Source organism: Sceloporus occidentalis, unplaced genomic scaffold (genome assembly GCF_023333645.1).
Source record: "Sceloporus occidentalis isolate IW3139 unplaced genomic scaffold, rSceOcc1.0.p SCAF_6, whole genome shotgun sequence".
Classification (NCBI taxonomy): domain Eukaryota; kingdom Metazoa; phylum Chordata; class Lepidosauria; order Squamata; family Phrynosomatidae; genus Sceloporus; species Sceloporus occidentalis.
This window is the reverse complement of record NW_028316986.1, coordinates 49,840,911-49,865,186: the sequence shown is the minus strand read 5'-3', so window position 1 is coordinate 49,865,186 and position 24,276 is coordinate 49,840,911. Positions and strand designations below refer to the sequence as shown.

Genomic DNA, 24,276 nt, shown 5'->3' with positions numbered 1-24,276 from the left:
CAAGGATATGGAAACCAACAAGATTCTTCACACTTTGGAACATCATTTGTGAAAACTGATTTGCACAAAAATGCATTGGTTTTTCTGAGCAGAAAATGTGTTTGGAGGAGAACACGTATTTTGTGCACAACAACATTTGAGTGCAGGAGACAATGTGTTTTGTGCAAAATGTTGCTTTTCTTCACAGGAAACACATTTTCCCTGCAAATAATTTCTGCTGTACTAGAATCATTGCATTTGGTCCAATTGCTTAAGTCTCAGTGACTTGCGTAAATTGTGCAAATACACACTGTCTCATGTGCAAAAAGTACTGATGTATTATTATTATTATTATTAGAAGTATTGTTACTTTTACTGCCTAGAAAGCATGTATTCTCCCCTCAAAAATGTTTTATGCATCCATGCTTCTGCTTGAATAAATGCCCAGTGGGAGAAGAGAGATTTTTAAAAATGAACAGAAATCCCCATGTTCTCACTAAGCAGGGGGGAAATAGTATAAATGATTTGTTTACATATGGAGGAATGAAGTAAATGATTTACTTATCTAGTAAGAGCATGTTAGAGAAAGACCTTAGTTTGGTCAGCATCCTAGCTCTCCCAAATCACCATCCACCTCAATATGACTTTATTTAAGCAAAAGAAGTTGGCTCCAGATAAAGCATTCACCATGATGTTGTAGATTTTTATTTTTAAAAGGTTGTTGTGTTTACTAGAGAAAGTAAGTAAACTATGTGTGTATGTATAGTGAGTGGTCTGTTGGGAGGGGGTAAGAGTATGGTGACTGGCTGAATGCTTGGATGGGATTTAAAAAGGCAGGTGTGTAGGAGCAAGGAGTATGAGTCTGTCAATGTTACAGTTAGCCAGGGGAGAGACAGGGATATTATTAGATTCAGAACAGTTAGGTTCAGCTAGGATTATGACAAGATGGGAAAAGAGTTGAGTCAGGATTTAAATGTGTTAAATAAGTAATCTTTAACTGTATATTATACCTCTGTTTAATACATTATTTTTGTATTATATATCTGTGCCTCTGGAAATTGTTGTTGTTGTTGTTGTGTGCCTTCAAGTTATTTCTGAATTATGATGATGCTAAGGAGAAACAAACAGGGGTTTTCTTGGCAAGTTTCTTCAGAGGGGGTTTGCCACTACCATCTTCTAAAGCTGAGAGAGTGTGACTTGGCCAAGGGCACCTAGCAGGTTTAGATGGCTGAACTGGGATTTGAACCATTCTCCAGAATCCTAGTCCAACACTCAAACCATTACACTACACTGGTCTCCTGGGAATGTTACAATACTGCTGTTGGCTGAGTTCAAACTCATAGCCTATGTGGTGGCAGCAGTGGTTTGAGGGTGGTGGTATATAGCTATGAGATTATAAGAAGAAAGGGTGTCACACAGGAACTGCAAAGACATGTAGAAGGTCACAACACAAGTGGTGTTTGCAGCACTGGGACAAGCAGAGATCCTCACTGTTGGTGCTGTAGTGATGGAATAAGCAGATGGAATAAGTCACAGTAAAATAAATGGAGAGCCGAGAGAGAGAGGGTGGGAATTCGCCACTTCCATTCACCTTCAGCTCCTCAGCCATGACACAACACAGGATTCCAGCTAATTATGCAATAATACCGTTCTAACAACAGTATATAAATCCACTAGAAGACTAGCATAACAAAACAGCTATCACAGAACTATACTGAGCAGCCTCACATCAAGTGAACTTAGATTATGCAAAGGTTATCTTTGGTAAAATGGTAGTATGTGCTACAAAAGAGGGTTCTGAAAAAAGAAGCTGGCTTCAGAATATAGATGGAATGTTAATGCACCTCATAAATTTATAGGCACTATGCCTCAGAATTCCTGGAAAACATCATTCCCATTAATTTAAATGGGTCAGTAAAGTATATCACAGCTGTAACTTATTTTTACAAAGTTGAATATATAAATAGCAACTGTGAATAAGCCAGTGAAGTCACTGAACTATCATAGTACTATTGGTCACCCCTCTCCCTCAAGAAAACTGGGTATTCTGTAGTATAAGCCAACGCATTTTCACTCAGAGGTAAACCCTAGAGAATTCAGATAGACTTACTTCTGGTTAAAGTGTTGTACAATTGAATCTTAGTGTAATTGTTTTCAGATTCTAGATATGCAATGAGATAACCAAATGTATGTTATCCAATGTACATTTGCAATATGATCCCTAGTGCATCTTCCTTTCCTGGACCCAGCCCAGACATTTGACATTTCTTGCTCCATATATATGGTAAACTACTTTGATGAAGATTTTTGAGCATCACTTGGCTTGTGTGGGAAATTAATGCAATGATCCTGTGGTCACCACAAACTCTGGTGCCTCCTTTCACATGGGGATTGGAATATATATCAAATGTTTCCAGTCTGTGTACCAATGTTTTATTTTCCATGTTTGTTGACAGATTTTAATCAGTTTTTGCCTCTGTAGCTTGAAGCAGCTCTATTGGTATGCCATCTGTTCCTGGTGACTTATTTCTCCCAAGTGTTAAGAGTGCAGCTTTCACTTCACTTTCTAGAATTGGAAATTCAAATACAGTATGGTACTTCCTTAAATTAATCTGTCACCCTTTCATCTCTTTTATATAGTTCTTCCACATATTGTTTCCATCAGTTCTTTTTCTACTTGGTCATGTAATGTGTTTCCCTGCTGGTTGTAAAGCATCCCCACTTTTGGTTTCAATTTCCCTGTGATTTCTCAGATCTTATGAAAGTAGTCTCTTCTTTTTGTTTTTGTTGTAACCTTCTATTTCTTTGCCTTGATAGTTATAGCAGTTCTCCTTGTCTCTACGCACAAGTTGTTGCACAGTTGCATTCAGGGTTCTAACTCTATTTCCTTACCTTTTACTTTTCATAGAATCATAGAGGTGGAAGAGACCACAAGGGCCATCCAGGTCAACCCCCTGCCCTGCAGGAACTCTCAATGAAAGTATACCCAACAGATGGCCATCCAGCCCATTTAAAGACCTCTAAGGAAGGAGCTCCGACACCCTTTTGCTTCTCATCTGTGCTTAACTGCTTGAAAAGTTTCATCTATCATCCACTGAGGCTTCTCTTTCTTTGGGGGAACAGACAGTATCTTTCTGCATTCCTCCCTTACAGTGTCTCTTGCTTCAATCCAGAATTCCTCTGGCTCCTAGTCAATTAGACTTAATAGTGCAAATCTAGTTAATTTTTTTTACATTATTTTAAATTCTAAATTAAAGGATGTGCTTGCGATGAACAAACTTTTGACCTCACAAAATTCAGTCAGTCACTCTACTGCTTCATTTTTTGATCATAGGCCAAATTTTCTTACAACGATTAATTCTGCTCTGCTTCCTACTTTGGCATTCTAATCACCTATGATTAACAAGAAGGTATGTTTTTGTATGTGGTCAATTTCCTCCTGGACGTCACCATAGAATCTTTCAATTTCTTCTGCTTTTGTTTCTGTAGTATATGGGGGGGGGGGGGGGGGGTTTGCATGATGGTTAGTTTAGTGTTCTTCTTAAGTAAGCTTTATTCCAATTTCTGATATTAATAGTTCATGTTCATGGTCTGTGTCACAATCTGCTCCAGGTCTTGTTTTTGCAGAGAGAATGGAACTATACTGGTGTACAGAATAGAGTATATTATAGTCTATTTGATTTCTACATTGGCTATCAGGTGATGTTCATGTATAAAGTCATTTCTTGGGTTGCTTGAAGAATATGTTTGTGTTGAGCAAACTGCTGGTCTTGCAAAATTTAGTCAGTCTTCTTATGGAGTATAGGGCATAATAAAGATGGAATGGGACTCACAATACCTCTTGGTCTTCAAAATCTGCTTGTCCCTACCCTAATTGGTGGGAGATGGAAGGAAGTAGTGGAAGTCATCACATTGTACAGCTGAGATACTGATGACTGAGGCACTGTCATAGATACAGTGCAGATGCATGGCTACTGGTTGCCTTTGGAACAAGACTTATTGGCTATTAATGTTGCAGTCAGTAAGAGTAAAATAACGGGACTCTGTTCATCTAAATGACAGCATAAAGTAGCATTTTTCTTTACCTCCAGTATGAAAAAAGCTCTCATTGTACAATACACTGGGACCCATCTGAGGCATGACATCCACAACTTGAGAAGCACATATGTTATATAAAAATAAGCAGACTGAATTATTTAGTGCATTATTGCCTCAATCAAATCATGTGGCATTGGAAGTGGATGTGGAGACACACTTTCCCCTTAGGTTACCACAAAGTCTCTATCCTAGCCTTTTCACTATGTTATCAGCAGCTACTGATAATTAGAAATTTTCTAGCTTCATCACTTGTCCACCCAATACCATCCCAACAACATTTTTTCTTTGTCATATATTTTTGTTCATTACGTTTTGGATGACTACAACTTACAAGAGGTCCAAAAACATAAGCTGCTCAACTGGTTGTTGTTTTTTTAAAGCATCATTCTAGAACTTTGATTTTGATACTAATTATTTATAAAGTCAAATGTTTATAATTTTTATTAGTATTTTAGTTAAAATGTCAAAAATTATTGGGCAGTTATTTTCTTGCCTAATACTTGATGCTTTTTAAAAAATAATGAGTGAATCCTCTATCACAGCCTACATGTCTTGTGTGACTTTACATATAATGAATAATGTAGCAGAAGCATCAAGCAATCCTGTTAGTGAACTGCAAAGTTGAGTAATGAGACATCAGTAAGAGCATTCCCTAGTTGGTGTCCCAATTCACAAGAGGACCAATGCAGAAGGATATTGGTCCCATTATGCATTGGTCACTTTGCTGGTTCTCCTACATAGTAATGCAGTCAAGGGCCTAATCTTGCTATGAGGCAGCACTCACTGGTTCTCAGGAGCAGCCACAAGTAAACAGGAAGTAGCAAAATGGAGCACTACACTCACAATTTTCCTAGGTAAGATAGCATTGCCTTCTATTAGTAAGGAAGAGCTCTTATTATTTGGGATGCATGTCCCTTTTTAATTTTATCTAGTTCAAAAGAACTGATGGCTACCAATTATGCAGGCAATATTGAATGTTTGAAAATAACTGCATAGAATCCTTCTGATAAGTATCACATATTGTCACCATCACAGTATAATACAATATTTAAATTAAATGGAAAATCATTTTAAAATAATGAATGTGTACTCAAGCACCCTCATGAGGGCATACCAATGGTTTTTAGAAAGAGCAAGTTTTGCAATACAAGGTTATGTATATCTTATTCCAAAGTAGGTACAGCTGCATTCATTAGGTCTTACTGTCGGGCGTGTATAGACTTGCTAATATGTTCTACTTGAGATTTTCTTCTAACTACAATCTAAATAAATCAACATGTACTACAAGACTAAATTGGAACTTTATTAAAAAAAACATGCAGGGCAATATTTTTAAATACAACATCTGCATTACATTTATTTGGCCCAGAGGGTTGTGCTTCTATGGACCACTAAAAATTATAGAGGCACTCAAAACAGGATGCATATCACATACGGTAGTCCTGTGTCTTAAATTTATTCTATCTGGTTATTCTGTTTGGCTAGAAATCGAGCCAGCTGCCTTGTACCATTTATATTTTTAAAAGAAGCAGGAAGCCAATATTTCTCTGTATTTCCTACTACTCTGTGGTCCATATACAGAGGTCGTCTCTGTGAATAAAATGAATCTTTTAAAATAATAATATGGAGAAGAGAAGCAAGTTTGCTTGCATTGCAGATATAACAGTGAAGATTATTTTTGCCTGATTTATATTTACAATGTCTTTGAAATTATGGTAATTGACAAAGAATGTTTGCAAATTTAGTTGTAATATATTTTAATAAAGCATCTATTACTGGACATCCTTTATTTATTAATTTCAGGCACTTTGATACAAAAGATCCTGAAACATCAAGAAAAGTGGCAGTGAGATACCAGTGGAGAGAGCTTAAACATCTGTGTCATGACACCTCCATGTGCCTCCTAAATTATCCTGTCATCCTGAGCTATAGTGCAGTCTTAACTGTGATTCTGGCAAGCTTTAGTATATCTTATCTACCTTGGACAGTTAGATCTCTTGGTGATCCTGCCACTAAATGTCAATAAAATAAATATTTTATATTTCTTCTTATAGTCATGACTCATCATACAACAAAATCCACAAGTAGCAATACTTTTTTTGGACCAGCTCCAAAGCATAAAATACATCTTGAGGCTTTCAAAGATAGTTTCTTGGTTGCATTTTCTACAGATCTTCTATCAATTACTTGTACACTGAGGAGGTTAGGAATATATGAAGTAGACTCAAAGCAGCAGAAATTGTGATGCAAATTATCTTTCCAACCTTTGTTCTGTTCTGTATTTATATAAAATCCCTCAAGGGATGCTATGCAGTTTAGTAAACAAAGTCTGAATTAAGTACTTGAGAATACAAATAAATTTACTAACCTGTGGGAAGAAAACTAGATTTGGTTTCCAAAGTGACAGAAACTATTTGTTCATTTTCCATATTTTTCAAAAAACTGGAACTTTCTGAAGCACTGGATGGAGCACTGAGTTGGAGAAGGGCATCCCGAGCTTTCTTTTTTTCTTTTTTTAACATATTTACTAAAATGTCTAAAATTTATGTTAAGGAAAGTTCCTCAAGTTAATTTTTAATAACTACTACAAACTGTCAACTTAAAAATAATTGCTTGAAATAATTATATATAGAAATGAAAATTATGTATATACGGGTATGTGTATACACAGACACACACAAAAACACACACACACACATATGTGTTTACTTATACCCTTTTTTCAAAGATTTCATACCATATTCTCAGATCATACCCCATTCAGGCATTTTACTGAGCAAATTCTCTTTTTAGCTAGCCATTGAGCTGGCTAATGAAGTCCTGTGTATTTGTCTCAGATACCACAAATATTCTACACTTATAAAGCATGTGGAGATTATACCGTTCTGAATCATGTACAGAAATACTAACCCACTCACAGACCTGCTCATGTGCCAAAACCACAGAAATTGCAAATGAGGCACCTGAGGTTAATCTTTGTACCATGTAAGCACTAAAACATGAGTACTCTGTAACACATTAAAAAACAAAAAACAAAGGTAACCATGTTGCCCCATTAGTACATACAAAATTCACAGTGGGGGATAATAACTTTATTATGATCAACCAACATTCCCCCAAAACATGAGTTTCCCAGAACAGCTAGACTAGGAGGTACAAAAATTAGGGGAAGGAGAAGAAACATAAACAAGAAACTAATACAAAAATTAGTCTCCTTCTTGTGGCCATGTATTCCGCAGAAACTCAGTCTCAAGATGAAAATGCCAGACTAAAGGAACCGTAGGTATGTAGCTTTCAGATTACATCACCCTGCATACTAGTATAAAGAGTCAATAGTCATTCTCCATTTCTGGAAACAAACGGTTGGCTGCAATGCATGGATTTGTCCAGTGCTTTAGACAAATCATGCAGGTACTGTCTACATAGGCCAATACCCTTTTGGCTGGAATAACTATGCCTGTATCAAAAGAGAAGAGCAAAAGAAGTGCAATGGTCACAGAGGCAAGGGGATGGGAATGTAACAGTGACAGCTACCTCATGTCAGGAGATACAGCTGCTCCACTGGCTCCTGAGCGGTTCAGCTATAAAAAATATACCTATTTCCGTAGGCATAATGGGCATTGTGCTGGCTTAAGTAATCCACAGACATATATCCTTGCTTAAAAGGTAAGTGACTGTGCACCAATATTTTCCTTTATCACTTCAGTTCAATTGTCTTCCTCTAGAGGTGCATAGATGAGCACTACAACCTGTGCTCATGCCCCCAGCTTTCTTTGTATGCTTTGATTTGCATGAGAAAGATGCATTTTAATAGCAGAGAATGTACTTTAGTAGTGACAGAATGTGGAGATCTGTATGGAACATACAAAAGATAGGGGGCAAAAAAAGCACCAGGGTAGGTGTCTGTATCATTAGATGGCAGCTGAAAAATAAGAATCAAGCACTATATTTATAACTTTTTTTTTTGCAAGAGCCTGTCTTTGCTTAAAAATTAATTGAACCATAATGATCATAGGAAGTCTTCAAGATTGATATTCTTTCTTGTGAGCTCAGATACTTACTTTGCTGATTGTAAGACATTACAATTTTAAAAAGATTCCAAGAAGATTTTAAAAATTGTTGCCAGAACTGAAGACTCAGGCTGCTTCTGCAGTGCAGAAATAATCCAGGTTGACATCACTTTAACTATCATGGCTCAATGCCACGGAATTCTGGGAACTGTAGTTTTGTGAGAAATTTAGCCTTCTCTGTCAAAGAGCTCTGGTGCCATGACAAACTACACTTCCCAGAATTCCATAGCACTGAGACATGGCAGTTAAAGTGGTGTCAATCTGGGTTATTTCTGCAATGTGGGTGCAGCCCCTGACTGAGATCCTGTTCAGTCTCACAGACTGGAGACCCCTGCTGGCATATTTAAACAGGTTTGCTCAATCATGTCATTAAATCTCTATACAGAACCACCTGTTTCTTCAATGCATGGCTTTGTGTGGCACCTTTGGAACCAAGGCATTGTTGGAAGGGTGTTTTGAATAATCACCTGCATCAAGGTACAGGCTATTTCCCAGTCTCTCACATACAAATTTGGCTTTGAAGACCTCACAAAGCCATGCACTGAAGAATAGGTCTATACAGCACCACATTCCAGTAGGAAACACACTGAGTGGTTGCTTCCTTTCCTGGTAGTAAGGCACCTATATACAGGAGATAGTTGTGGTTGCACACTGGATTCATTGCACAACCATCCTTCCACAAGATCTGTAGGCCTTGGGTACCTCCTTGGGACTCCAGTCTGTGAGACTGAACAGGATCTCAGTCTGGGGATGCATCCACAGTGCGGGGATGCATCCACAGTGCAGAAATAACCCAGTTTGACAACCAAGACAGTCAAATTTCCTGTGCTAAGGTCTGCTGTGCAAACACTTTGAAACCATATGATCCTGGTGTCAGAATTTGAAACTTGTAACTTAGATATCATTGCTATTGTGCTGGGTCATGATTGAGTGTTTCTCCAGTCGAAGGAGGAAGGATATGGTATATGCAGGCTCAGTTTTAACAGAGAATAATACAGGCTGCAGTAAGCTTACATGGCACAGAAACGAAGTCAGAATGCTTTCACTTACAAATTTAATCATGCCCCAAGCAGTATGGAAATGGCAAATGGTTTAAAATGTTTAATGTTAGAATACTCTTGGTTTGTGAAAACAAAATTTACTGGATTAAATTATCTCTTGGTTTTTAACCCTTTACTATCACTCTATAACAGCTACAGTATATTCTGTAGGGCAAACGATGAAGTAAGGGAACTGGAAATTCAGGGAGCATTCACACTTAATTTCTTGTCCCAAGGAGATTTGGATCTCTGCAGTGATGCAATACCAGATCGGTGTTCTGACTACGTTTTCTGTTTCCAGATCTCTCAGTGACTTTTTAACCCTGTTGCCATTCACACTTGTCACCATTTCAGTTTAAAATTGAGGTGCCTCCATTTCTGGGAACGATGCAGCACAATTCAAAATGATTAGACAGTTTATTCACACTACTGAAGATGTGGATCATTGTAGTTCTTAGAAACGGATGTGCTTAAGGATCCAGTGTAAAATACACCAGGTTAAGCAGGTTTTTCCATGTTCTCCCCACAAACAGCACCGGGTGCATTCAGGGCCAGTGGGAATGTCACAGAAATAACCTGGTTTCACACCAGGTTATTTCTGTAGTGTGAATGGTGCCTCAAGTACATCTAATTAAAATTTTTATATGGATTAATACTCTGGTTTTCAATCTAGTTCACTCATCTTGACTTAATTCCATGCTAAGATTAAATTTATATTCTACCTACCACTGATGCATTTGGGATAAACATCCAGTTTCTAACTTTTTCTACAGAATACGCAGGTACACAAAATAAAAAGCTTAAAGAGTGTATCCTAAAGAGCAAATATTGACTACAGTAACAAACAGTATTACTCTTTGTTGTTAACTGCCGTCAAGTTGACTATACCTTATGGTGACTTTATGAATAAGAAACCTCCAAGTTACCCTATCATCAACAGCCCTGTACAGTTGTTGCAGACTCAAACTAACAACATATTTCCTTGAATACATGATTAAAATATGAAGTGCTTTTGGTAGATCAGATTCAGCTCTTTCCTCAGCGATCAGGATCACTGAGGTTTGTCCACACAGGCCAAATGACACCCCCCCCCCCAGCCTATTGTCATCTAGTTTAGACAATGCAGGCCAAAACACCCATGGCAGGATCAAGGCTGATCCTGCTATGCAGCCATGAATTCAGAGGAGCCAGTCTAACTCCAGGGCAAAGAGCCTTAACCTCGGGGTAAAACAGCCCTGGTTTTCTGTGGAGTTTCTGAGAAACTCCGCGGCAAATCCAGACTGTTCAGACAGCCCTCCCCCAGATACACACACACTCCTTAACTTTCGGGCAGGCAGTCCATATGAGAAGCCCCCCCCCCTCCAGTCAACCCATCTGATGTAGAAACAGGGTGCCTCGCCATGTGGTACAGCCAGGCGCCCCAATTCCTTGTCAGACAGAGCAACTGGGAGGCTTCTCAAATGGATCACACACCAGAAAAGTAAGTAGTAGTCCTGGATAAAAATCTGCCTGTCTCCATGCCAACCCAGGGACTAAAACAAGTGAGCACCAGGGACAGGATAGCATGTGCTCAACCTGCCCCATCTGCTCAGGCCCTGTTTTAGTTTTGGATTTTAATCCCCAGGAATGTAATTTGTCACTAATTTTCTTCTCAAAAAAAGCAAAGAGTAATTTTAGCAATTGTGTGGGCCCTCTAAATGTTTTGGACTTTAATTCCCAGTGTTCCTCACTATTTGCTATAGTGGGACCCCAGGAATTGCAGTCCAGCTCCCCCACTTTATATTATACGTAGCTGCTAAAGAAAATGAATGTACTTAATGTAATACTAATTGCACTGTAAAGTTTTCCAGGTTTGAGATAATTATGTTAGTTGCAAATGACTAATATAATTCTGGTTTTGATACCTGAACCTTGTATATATTCTCTGAAAATCACTAGAAAGGGCAGCTGTCTTAAAACCTACATTTATTCTAAATATACAGTGCAGAAACATTTCATTGGACTAAAAATAACAATTACAGGAAATTCAACTTTTAAAAAGGTAATAAATACTTTATATAGCAGCAGTATTTTCCGTTACTTAAAAAAAACTTCCTCATATAAACTTTCCAGAAATCTGGATCAGGGTTAGAACTAAACAAAGTACAAAAGCATTTCCATGTAAGAGATTAAGCTAGTGTATCATAGAATTAGAGGAAAATAGCAGACATTGAGACACTGGAGTTCATTAAAAAGGTGTGGCAATATTTAAATTAAAGCATGATAATGAATATTAATGTTTTTGGCAAGATAGACATGTTACTCTGTTGCAACAGAACCACCAAAGAGTCTTCTGAGATCTTTAACACTAATCATGGGCACAGTACAGACCGGCAAGGAAACGCGGCCCATTGTGCTGCGCAGGGTTGCTGTGGAAACCAGACCGCACAGCACAGCTGCGTGGTAATGAAGGAGCTGCCTGTAGCGGCTCCTTTTTTGCGACGTCATAAGAGCTGTGTCGCAGCCCTTATGACGCCGCTTCCTGCAAGCAACATGTGGGTGCTCAGACACCAACACATCATCAATACGTGCCTTGTGTGGGCAGTGCCACTCAAAAATGGCACCGCCCACTCATATTAAGGCTCAGGAGCCTGCAGTTGGTGCATGCTCCCGAGCCCTAGAATCGCCACCGCCATGCCACAAAGTGCCCGTATGTATTGGGCCATACATACTGTCAGATGCATCAGATGAAGTGCGCTGCAAATAATATTTCTTAGACTTTTAAGGTGCCACAAAACTCAGTGTTATCCTTCTTGTTAATGGGAAGTCGTTTAACTGTAAAACAAAAACCAGTAACATTTCTAAATGAGCTAAAATCTTAATGAAAGGATACTGATTTCATTGTCTCGTTGCTGCAGAAGATCCCTCAGTTTCTTTACTTCTTCATCCCCAACTGAATTAGTAGCACTTTTCTCTTCAAGAACGTCTGGTGCAAGGAGATGGTTGTTAGGAAGCTTCACATCATTAACCAATCTCTGTAAAATAGGACAATAACAATTCTAAATTCACTAGACTGCTAATCTGTACCCATTTCCATGGTTTTTCAATAAAAGGAGATTATACAACCATATTTAGCCTACGTAAACAAAAAACAAAAAAACCTGATGTTACTATTACAGTGACCTCCCAGATGGGCCTACAATTTTCTCCTTCCTTTGATCTATTTAGAATGTTTCTGTGAATGTCATCTTTCCCTTTGTTTCAATCATGTCACCCTTTACAATAAGCCTTTGCTTACTGTTATTTTCCTCTCAAAAACACAGTTGCTCATCCTTTCTGAGGAAAAAGTCTTCAAAAACTGTAAAGTGTTCAAAAACTTTTTACAGTTTGAGATTTATTCACAAATTTGCACAAAGCATGTTTTTAAAAGAACAAAACAGTTACGTATAAAAATATTTTTCTGACTATATGATATTTCCTGTGCAAAAAATGCTATAGTTGGGGATTTATTCGGTGCTATGTAAAGTCAAAGGCTTTCATGGTCGGCATCTATAGTTTTTTGTGGGGTTTTTCGGGCTATGTGGCATGTTCTAGCAGAGTTTCTTCCAGACGTTTCACCAGCATCTGCGGCTGACATCTTCAGAGAATGCTTTGCCTGGAAAAATTGGTTGTATATATACTGTGTGAGCCTGGGAATGCAGGAGTGATTTGCATGTGTATTGTTCTGTGCTGATGGCTGGCAAACGATATTGTGTGCAAAATTTGCATGTGTATTTTGTACAGAAAACAGCCTTTTTTGTGCAGGAAACAGCTTTTTCTGCACATAAAATAGTTCTGCACATAAATATTATTTTCTGTTTAGAAAAATCCTAAAAAGAAAATGCTCTTTTTTGAGAAAAAATACCACATGGAATTTTGCGCTGAATGAATCCCAAATTGTGAAGATTCTTGTCAGTCCAGCATTTTCTTCATCAGGGTTTCCTGATACACTGGTGCCTCAGGATATGAAATGATCGGGTTACGAAATTTCCGGGATACGAAAAAGTTGGATTGGCAAAAACTGTTTCGGGTTACGAAATATTTTTCGGGTTACGAAATTCATTTCGGCGCGAAATTCAAATGCTGCAAAGTGCAGCTACTGTATATTTTCGGGTTTTCGGGTTAAGAAATTTTCGGGTTACGAAAGGAATGGCGGAACGAATTAATTTCGTAACCCGAGGCACCAGTGTACTCATTTTTGAATTATTTTCAAATATACTTTCTGTCTTTAATCTCTCCTCTTATCACACTTTATTTCTTCTTCTTCTCTTCCACAGAAGCTCCTTCACTACTAATATGTTCATAGAATCAGAGAATCATAGAGTTGGAAGAGACCAAAAGCGCCATCCAGTTCAATGCCCTGCCATGCAGGAAATCCAAATCAAAGCATCCCTGACAGATGGCCATCCAGCCTCTGCTTAAAGACCTCCAAGGAAGGAGACTCCACTACACTCCGAGGGAGTGTGTTCCACTGTCAAACAGCCCTTATTGTCAGGAAGTTCTTCCTAATGTTGAGGTGAAATCTCTTTTCCTGCAGTTTGTATACATTGTTCCATGTCCTAGTCTCTGGAGCAGCAGAAAACAAGTTAGCTCCCTCCTCAATATGACAACCCTTCAAATATTTAAACAGGGCTATCATATCACTTCTTAACCTCCTCTTCTCCAGGCTAAACATACCCAGCTCCCCGAGTCGTTCCTCATAGGGCATGGTTTCCAGACCCTTCACCTCCTTTGGACACGCTCCAGTTTCTCGACATCCTTTTAGAATTGTGGTGCCCAGAACTGGACACAGTATTCCAGGTGAGGCCTGACCAAAGCAGAATAGAGTGGCACTATCTCTTCTCTTGATCTAGACACTATACTTCTATTGATGCAGTCTAAAATCGCATTGGCTCTAACACGCTGGTAATTTTATCAAAAAGAGACATCAGGTTTGTCTGGCAAGACTTGTTTCTCTGAACCCTGTGTTGACTTAGTGATTATGGAATTGCCTTCTAGATGGTCACAGGCTCTCTGTTTAATGATCTGCTCTAGAATCTTTCCTGGTATAGATGTTAGACTAACTGGATGATAATTGTATTGGAGTAATTTTGGCACAGCAGGCGTTGCTGCAATTTCCATCAGAACTAGCTAGTATAGTTATTGGTAAGAGATGGTGAGAACTTCGGACCAGTATCTGGAGGGCCACAAATTGCCTGCACCTGCTTTATAGCCATCTTCAAGCCTTATCTTAAATCAATTGTTTTCAGCATTAGTAAACTTGGGTCCACATTTGATCTAAACGTGAAATCTAGTCCCAACTTCAATTTTTCATCATCATCATCTTATTATTATTATTATTATATTTTATTTTTAAAGCGCTGTAAATTTTCTGTACATGTATTACCCACCTTGTGTAAGGCAATAACCGCCACTCAAAAACCAGTACCCTAAACAGCTATCTCTTCCATCATCATCCACTCTTTTTTAAGTTTCTCTCCCATCTCCTTCAAACTCCTTCTCAAATGTTCTTCCACCTGCGTTTCACTGAATTCTTCTGGGTCTTTCAGTTATTCCTACCCTGTTTCATCCTTGATAGTCTTCTATCAAGCCTACAGTTTTCCCTTCACCAACATCCTGTCATTATCATAAGCAACATGAACATTGGCAGATGCAGTACATAAACATAAAATTTAGATTGATGTTAAAATGATTCGCAGCCATAATTAGATAATATTATAATAGTAAGTATATATGTAATAGGATTTTAGATATTATAACTTATTAACACTATTTCTAGAGGTGGTGCCAGCAGTAAAGTATATTTAAATATGAGTTATATAGCAATAGCAATAGTCATTGCAATAGTAATAGCAAGTACATTCCTATACTGCTTATCAGTGAACGTAAGAACTCCCTAAACAGTTTCCAGTGTGTAAGCTAATTGCTTCCAACAAGCTGGGTACCTCAAAATGATGCAGGCTGAGTCGACCCTGGAGCCCCTGGCTGGTTCTGAACTCACAACCTTGTGACTGTGAGTGAGTGGCTGCAGTACAGGCATTTAAGCACTGCACCACCAGGATTCCCTACTATATTATTTCTATACACTACAGAAATAGTGTTTGTGGTTTAATAAACAACAATTTATTAAAACAGAAATGTCCTCACTGCTGATCTTAGGTGCAACTTAAACTTAATTTCTTTCAACTTCATCTTTAACCATAGCTTCAGATCATGGCTAGTGAACAAATACAAAACCATAGCTCCTTGTTTTGATTGTACAGTGGCACCTTGTTATCCACTGGTGTTTGGTTCCAGGATCCCCCATGGATAACAAAATCTGTGGATACTCAAGTCTCATTAAATATAATGGCATAGCAAAATGGTGTTCCATATATAAAATGGAAAATCAAGGTTTGCTATTTGGAATTTATAATTTTTTTAATGTTTTCAATCCGTGAATACTTGAATCCGTGGATAAAAAATTTGTGGATGAGGAGGGCTGACTGTAATGAAAACTCTTTTCTCTCATTTCTGTCTTAACAAATTATGGTTTGTTAAACCAGGAATATTACATCCAAATTATCCTCTGTTAGACAACCAAGATTTTCTTTAATTCAATATACAAATGAAAAGCATTTCTGTAAGAAATGAATGCACTTAGTAATTCAAATGTATACTTTTGGGAAGTTTTAAACTTTGGCCTACATTTCTTTTTTATTATTATTATAATGTTTATTGCAATTTTTATATACATTAAAAAAAAAGTATCTTACTCTCTGATTTTGTATTAAATCATTATGTTCACAACCAGAAAGGGAAAGAAAAAAAAACCACAAAACCACAATTTCCAGATCTGTCTTAATATGTGGACGGAGAACAGTGAGAAGAAGGGCATTTTACCTAAACTGACCAATTTTCTACCTGTAAGTACATAAACCAAATTCACCTTAAATCCTCCACCTTTTTTCCCCACATATTCCCCTTCATTGTTTAACAAGAGGTTGCAAAATACTAAAAAACATATTTTTGTAATAAAAGGAATAGTCATCTCTATTTTTCCAGTATGTGGAAAAACCTTGGCCTACATTTCCACTTCCTCTGTCCTAGGAATATCTAGGCTGTACTTGCTAGGGGATGTTTACAATGGAGAGCCAATGAAGCATACCTTTAAAAAGCTGAAACAGTACTTTATCTTCCTCATATCAGCTCCAACCTCCAATATGCTTTCAGGTTCTGTATCTTCCAAAAAGCTTTTTATCTGCTCATCTACCCTAAACAGACATGATAACATAACAAATAACCACTCTCAGAATAATACTGTATATAAATCATCAAAAGGTTTTTTAAAATATACAGTATCAAAACCAGGTATTGTTTATGTTAGAATTTATAATTTTAGAACGGATAGTAATGAAACAGCCTTGTCAATAGTTAGAGTACACAGCACCTCTCACAGAGTACGATTGAAAATCAGTGAGAATCTTCATTGTGCCTATCATGCAGCAGAAAACATGGCAACCAATTTTATTATGTCTCTCCTATTTTATCCCAGGAATTATGCTGAGTGGTGAGAAGCCTACTGGACCAGGCTCAGACACACCAGGAATGGAACTCTCAATTATCTGCTATGACACATTTTCTAGGTACTTTGATGAGAAAATTATTCATATTTGTTCAGAACTTGACACTACAATTATCACCATCTGGTCAGTTTTCTTGGGATCAATTTCAGTTGTGGCAACCTGATGATGTGGACAAGACACTTGAATCAGTGCATATATAACCTTGACCCTTGCCCATCTTGACTGATAAGATCTAGCAGAGGCAAATTGATTAGGTGGGTCCATGGTGTGGTAAATGCCACCTCTGTTGTAATGTACCCTCTCAGACCCAGGGGTAAGTGAAAATTATTACCTTATTGTTGATGTGCCCTTTAGGGGCAAAGTGGTGGAATGTTTGGTGTCTCGCAACTTCAGCTGTTTTTAGAAGAAGCAGATTATTTGGACACATTGCAGTCTAGTCACAGGCCAGGGGAGAATACCAAAACAGCCCTGGTTGTCCTAAACAATAATCTACTCCAGATGAAAAGTGAGCAAGTACAGCCCTGTTGATCCTCAGGGATTTCTCTGCAGCTTTTGACATCATTGATCATGGTATCTTACTGAATTGACTCAGTGCAGATGGGCATAGAATTCACTGGATTAAGGTAGTTCTGATGCTACATACAAGGACTGTTCTAGAAAGTGGCATTTGACCACTCCTGTACATCCCCATGGTTGTTAAGTTGTAGGGTTCAACAGGGTTCCATATTGTCCCTTACATTGTGTGATATCTATATTACACCATTGGAGGTCATTACAAGTGATGGAATACCATCAGGTAAAAACATTCAGATCTACTTCTCCTTGAGGAATCAAAGTTAACTGGAGCTGAGCAAATGCTGGATTGGTGCCTGGATGTTGTGATAAACTAGCTGAAAGCCAATAAACTGAAGTTGAATGCTAGTGAGATGAAGGCTCTGTAGGCTGAGTGCCCTATGGTCTGGAAACTGACTAAACTATCTGTCCTGGGTGGGACTGTACTCCCTGAGACAGCAAATGCACAACTTGGAAGTACAGCTAGATTAATCTCTGCCACTAGACACCCAGGTAGACTCCACAGTCTGAAGTCCCCAGGGGCTGATTCAACTGATTTGTCAGCTACAGCCTTTGCTGGACAAGGAAAATCTAGCTACAGCAATTAATGCACTGGTAATTTCCTGAGTATTTTACAGAAATGCACTCCATGTGGGCTGCCCTGAAGGAAAATCAGCTGTAGCTAGCACAAAACAGAGCAACTAGATTATTGACTAGAACATTGTATAGAAACCATATAACACCCGTCTTAAAGGAATTGCATTGGCAGTCAAAATGTTTCCACTCTGAATTCATTGAATGCATTCATGAGGATACTTAATAATAATAATAATAATAATAATAATAATAATTATATACCGCTATTCCAAGGATCACAGCGGTGAACAATAAAAGATAAAACAGTTAAAACAACATGAGCCCCAAACCCCTCCAACAGAATTACAACAGTTAACAACAATTAGCAGTCAACAACAATAAAAAACCAACAGCACCCCAAGCAAATGGCTGTGTAGAGTGGAATACATCGTAAACATCGCCAAGGGGAAAAGAATAACAGACAAGGCTCACAGGGGAAAAGCCTGGTGGAATAAGAAGGTCTTCAGATCCTTCTTAAAAGTATTAGGGGAGGTGCTAGTACGGAGCTCATTAGGGAGGGAGTTCCAGAACTGTGGGGCTGCAACAGAAAAGGCCCTCCGGGATGAAGCATATCTAGCATCTGGAACTCTTAAAAGATGTCTCTCACCCGATCTGAGAGTGCGGGGCGGATTGTATGGGGAGAGGCGGTCCTCCAAGTACTCTGGGCCGAAGCCATTTAGGGCTTTATAGGTGATAACCAACACCTTGTATTCAGCCCAGAAGCGAATAGGCAGCCAATGAAGATCTTTTAAAACTGGCGTTATATGGCTGGCCCTGGGACATCCAGTAACCAGCCTAGCAGCCCTATTCTGCACTAATTGAAGCTTCTGGTTTTGGTACAAGGGTTGCCCCATGTAAAGCGCATTACAGAAATCTAATCGAGAGGTTACCAGAGCATGTACAACGGTTTCAAGGTCCCCCCGGCCCAGGAAGGGTCGCAGTTGGTGTATCAGTCGAAGCTGATAACAAGTGCTCCTGACCGTCGCATCCACCTGAGCAGTAAGGTGAAGCGACGAGTCCAGAAGCACCCCCAAACTGCAAACCGAGTCCTTCACAGGGAGCGTGACCCCATTTAGGACAGGTGGAAAAATTTCCTTACCCGGGCCAGGAGAGCCAATCACCAGTACTTCCGTTTTCTCTGGATTCAGGCTGAGTCTGTTTTCCCTCATCCAGTCGATTACCGACTCCAAGCAAGCATTTAGAGGAGAGATGCCATCCCTAGTTACTGCATCAGTCAGAGACACAGATAAGACTATTTGGGTGTCATCAGCGTACTGATAACACCACGCCCCGTGTCTCCGGATGATCTCTCCCAGCAGCTTCATGTAAATGTTAAATAGCATAGGGGACAAAATCACTCCCTGAGGGACCCCAGATGTAAGGGCCCTCCTATCGGAGCGACAGCCCCCCAGCTCCACCATCTGGAATCTGCCCGAGAGGTAGGAACGGAACCACTGCAGAGCAGAGCCCCTGATACCCAACTCTCTCAGGCGTTCCAGAAGGATACCATGGTCGATGGTATCGAAGGCCGCTGAGATGTCCAAGAGTACTAACAGGGACACGCTCCCCCTATCCGTACCCAGATGGAGATAATCAACTAAGGCAACCATAGCAGTCTCAACTCCATAGCCCGCCTGGAAGCCGGCTTGAAATGGGTCCAGATAATCCGTCTCATCCAAGATCCCTTGAAGCTGAAAGGCAACTGCCCTCTCGATCACCTTCCCTAAAAATGGCAGCAGCAAGACAGGCCGATAATTGTTCCGAATTAGGGGGTCAAGGGAGGGCTTTTTCAGCAAAGGTTTAACAATGGCCGTCTTCAAAGTAGATGGAAACTGCCCATCCCTGAACGATGTATTAATGATACTGTGTAGCAAGTTAGTTACAACAGTTCCCCTTTCAGCTGTCAGCCATGAAGGACAGGGATCAAGTGAGCAAGTTGTCCTCCTAACACTTCGAAGAATCTTGTCCACATCCTCGGTATTTACAGACTCAAAGTGATCCAGTTTAACTGAGTCCACGGAAGCTCTGGATGCCTCTATTCTAGATTCTGAACTAATAATGAAGTCAAGATCAGCCCTTATCCGAGAGGTTTTATCCGCAAAGAAGTTGTTAAAGTCGTCGCAGCAGGCTTTAGATGGTTCTAAAATAGGGTTCAGGGGAGGAGGGAGTTGCATGAGCTCCCTCACTACCCTGAACAGCTCTGCCGGACGCGACTCTGCGGACGCGATACGCGCAGAAAAGAACGAATTCTTTGCTGCGATTATCGCCGCTCCGTAGTCCTCCAAAAGAGAGTCTAGGAGTGCCTTGTCGGCTAAGTCTTGATGTCTCCGCCATTTGCGCAGAACCCGCTTCCTGGCCCGAAGATCTTCCGTATACCATGGCCGTTTTTTGGAAGCAGGTCTGAGAGGACGCTTGGGAGCGATACTGTGTATAGCCCTGGAGAGATCAGTGTCCCAGATGTTGGTCAGGGCATCAACAGAATCGCCGTCAGATCCAACCATAAACCCCTCTAGGGCTTCTTGGAACCTTTTGGGTTCCATCAGCCTTCGAGGGTGGACCATCCGAATAGGTCCGCCACCCCCAGGAGGGATCCGGGTAGAAGCCTTGATACTAGCCTCGACCAGGAAATGGTCGTCCATGACAAGGGAGAAACGTTAGTAACCTCTGCCCACGGAGTCTCCATATCCGTACAGAAGATAACATTGAGTGTATTATCAGCCGAATGCGTGGGCCCTGAGACTATTTGGGACAGGCCCATGGCTGTCATGGTAGCCATGAACTCCCGAGCTGTACCTGTTGGACCATGACTGGCCCCGAAGGGGAGGTTGAGGTCCCCCAGGACAAGGAGCCTGGGGGACTCCAACACCAGCTCCGAGACCAGTTGTGTCAGCTCGGCCAGGGAGTCTGTTAGCACACAGGGTGGCCGATAGACCAACAGAATCCCTAAACTGTCCCTTGCCTTCAGGGTCACGTAAATACACTCAATGTAATCAGTCTGACGCAAATGGTTCCTGGTCAAGGAAAGAGTGTTCTTATAGATCAAGGCAACCCCCCCCCCCCCGCCCACCTAACCTGCACCGGTCCTTCACTGAGTACCCGGCAGGGAGGGCCTGAGCCCACACCACCTCACTTTCAGGCCCAAGCCAGGTCTCAGTAATGCATGCCAGGTCACAGCATTTCTCCTCTAATAGATCATACATAATGTGGGACTTGTTCTTTACAGACCTGGAATTGCACAGGAGCAGAGACAGGGTTTGTGGTACAGTTGGATTGACCCACAGATCTCTTTGGCTAGGAGAGTAGAAGGAAGGAGGGATAGATATTATGCATCGATCCCGCCTTCCTTTCCGATACAACTCCTCTCCTACCACTATATCTCCCCCTGCCCCACACTACACTAATAGGAGCTCCATACAAAGCAGAACAATCCCCTCTCCCCTCGCCCAGCAATGCACCATCCATGGCCCAATATACTCCACACAGCAATGTAACAAGGCTACAGCAGAGGAAGACAACCCTACACGTCATGCCTCTGCTGCTCACACAACCATTCGGGACCTGCCCCAACCCTCCGGCGATGGTGTGCAGGTGCACAGTTGAGTAGCTGCAAACAGAGTCCGTAGGTTGCCAAAGTCCTTAAGCAGATGCGCAGCTGCGCAAGTTCTTCACTGCCAAGGAAGCAGCCCAGCAGCAACAGCAGCGTCCCTCAGGGGCCTTAGAGGGGGCTGGACAAGGAGGTCACCAACAGGTTGGCTTTATGGCGTGCCCCTGCCACTGGCACGCCCCTCCCCGCCTTCCCCTCAGGTGTACCTGGTCTCCCTGAGTCTAGCTACAGAGCTGCAAACAGAGTCCGTAGGTTGCCAAAGTCCTTAAGCAGATGCGCACATGCGCAAGTTCTTCACTGCCAAGGAAGCAGCCCGGCAGCAGCAGCAATAGCAGCGTCCCTCAGGGGCCTTAGAGGGGGCTGGACAAGGAGGTCACCAACAGGTTGGCTTTATGGCGTGCCCCATAAAACTTAAAACTTACACTGCTTGGGATCTCAACACAAAGTATTGTCTTTCTCAATAAACACTTGCCCAAGGAAGGAAAGCTGTGGAAATACCAGTAGGAGCTTTAGACTGTGGGAAGACATGGGAGAGGATCTTCTCTGTTGTGACACCCTGGATGTGGAATGCCCTTCCCTTGGAAGCCTAATTGATGCTGATGTTGGCTGTATCTTGACAACACTGTTCTTTACTAACATGTTTTATCCAATTTGTACATGTACACAGTTTTAAGCTGTTATTTCAGTGGCATCTCTAGGGGAGTGCAGGGGATGCAGCCTGCACCAGGTGACACCTCAGAAAACAGCTTCATTTATATACTGCTTCATACTGAACTAACGGTGTCTAAGCAATTTACAACTGTAAACTAATTGCCCCCGACAATCTGGGTGCTCATTTTAGCGACCTTGGAAGGATGCAAGCCTGAGTCAAGCTTGAGCCCTTTTGCTGGTATTGAACTTGCAACCTTATGGTTTTGAGTGAGTTGCTGCAGTACAGGCATTTAACCACTGCGCCACCAGGGCTGACAGGGTATCAGGACAGTGATACCCTGTCAGGCCCTCCTCCCACTGTGGGGTGAGAAGGGACAAATATGACTCTCCAGGCTTTTCCACAGCAGTGTCTGCCTCCTGAGGAGGAGGAGGCTGTCGCCAGAGCAGAGAAGAGCAAGAGCACTCCTCCAGGCTTCGCCATGGCAGTGGCCTCCTCCTCAGGAGGGAGCTGCCACTGTTGTAAAGGAGAAGGATAAGCACAGCCTTCTGGCTGCAGCCTGCCCCCCCTGCCCCCCCCAACACACTGGGTGACAATAGGCCACTGATATGTTTTTGACTATTCAATTTGTCTTTTATTATTTTAAATATTAAACTGTTTAAATTTACTTTATTATATACCACCATGGGCTAAAGCATATGGTCCAGAAGAAACAGCCTCTGACTGCTCTGGCCCTGATCACTCCAGGACTGCAGTGACTGCACAGCCCACTTCCAAAGCAGGCCACCAGCAGCAGGAGCAGATTAAATCTGCTTCTTTTGGAGCAGGCTTTTCCTTCCATTAGCACAGTCTTGGAGTGGCGTCCAGCCATTTTCAGGGTATGCATCATGTAAACCCCATGCCCCCAAAGCAGCCATCTTATTTGGCCCATGCATTTCTGACTCATGAGGTGTTTTGATACTGAGCACAATTAAAATATTTTTAACCACAGCAATGTTAATTTGTAGAGAATGGTATGAAATTAAACTTTATCTAGTGTATAAAGGATGTAAGAATGCAGGACAGGGGAAGATATGGTAGTGGCAAGTCTTTTAGAAAACAAAAGTAGTAATGTAACAGAGTAAAAAGTGAGGAGCACTTTCCTCAATCTTACATATTATGGTGTAATAGTAAACCATGGGGTAATAGTAAACCATGAGCAAAAATGTTCAATTGAGAACCACTGTCAGAGCCCTAGCAGTAACACTGTACCTGCTTTTAATGTATTTGTTTGTGCTCAGTTTTAAGTCATACCACACATAGTCCCCCCCCCAAATTTAATATTCAATATTCAAGTTGTTATTCTGCTTTGCTTAAGTGTGGATGTTGCTATTCTAGTGTGAGTACTTTTAGTGCTTTTGAACAGATTTTTGTCTTTCATATCAGCAAATGAAATAATAATAATAATAAGAAGAAGAAGAATTTATAAGACTTTAACCCCTTTTTGCTCTTTGTAGGATAATTCTTTGCAGAATCATTTTATTCAGTCACATATTACAACACAGAAACAACAAAGCAAGCTGTGACTGTACAATGTACATGATGGAGCAAATCTGAAATCATTTTTGCATTTAAAATGATAAATGCCTACAAAACCAGAAGGTTTTGTGACCTCAGTTTTTGCAGGCCTGTGTAATTATTTGAGATTTTTACTAACAAGATATTATAATGAATAAAACATATAAAATTAAATTTCAATGTTAAAGTTATTAAGGGTCTAAATGCCCTCAATGTGTGTTAAATTCTGATTTTACAACACGACAGCTACTCCATGGTGCTATAATAGATTCACTGTTGTTAACTGCCATCATGTTGGCTTCACCTTATGGCAACCCTATGAATGAGAAATCTCAAAGACACAATGTTCTTAACAGTCCTGTTAATATCAAGCAAACTCAGGGCTGTAGCTTCCTTTACTGAACCTATCCACCCATAATGTGGATTCCTCTTTTTTCTACTGCATTCCAATTTGCTGAGAATTATTTTTTTTCTAGTGAGTCATTCATGATATGAAGTATTAAACATT

The 24,276-nt window shown here is 40.5% G+C and overlaps 1 protein-coding gene across 3 annotated transcripts in view; it reads right to left on the bottom strand.

Moving 5' to 3' along the window:
• The window catches only part of KIF6 (kinesin family member 6), a 248,852-nt gene that overhangs the window by 137,804 nt on the left and 86,772 nt on the right, over nt 1–24,276 (bottom strand). For all 3 annotated transcript variants that reach the window (XR_016281700.1, XM_089529584.1, XM_089529586.1), the window contains 3 exons: nt 16,353–16,458; nt 12,060–12,201; nt 6,446–6,613 (listed from right to left, as the gene is read on the bottom strand). Coding sequence is in view for 2 of the 3 variants with exons in the window: in XM_089529584.1 (XP_089385710.1) it covers nt 6,446–6,613; nt 12,060–12,201; nt 16,353–16,458 (416 nt within the window). In the remaining variant the exon portion in view is untranslated. The remainder of the gene's footprint in view (nt 1–6,445; nt 6,614–12,059; nt 12,202–16,352; nt 16,459–24,276) is intronic.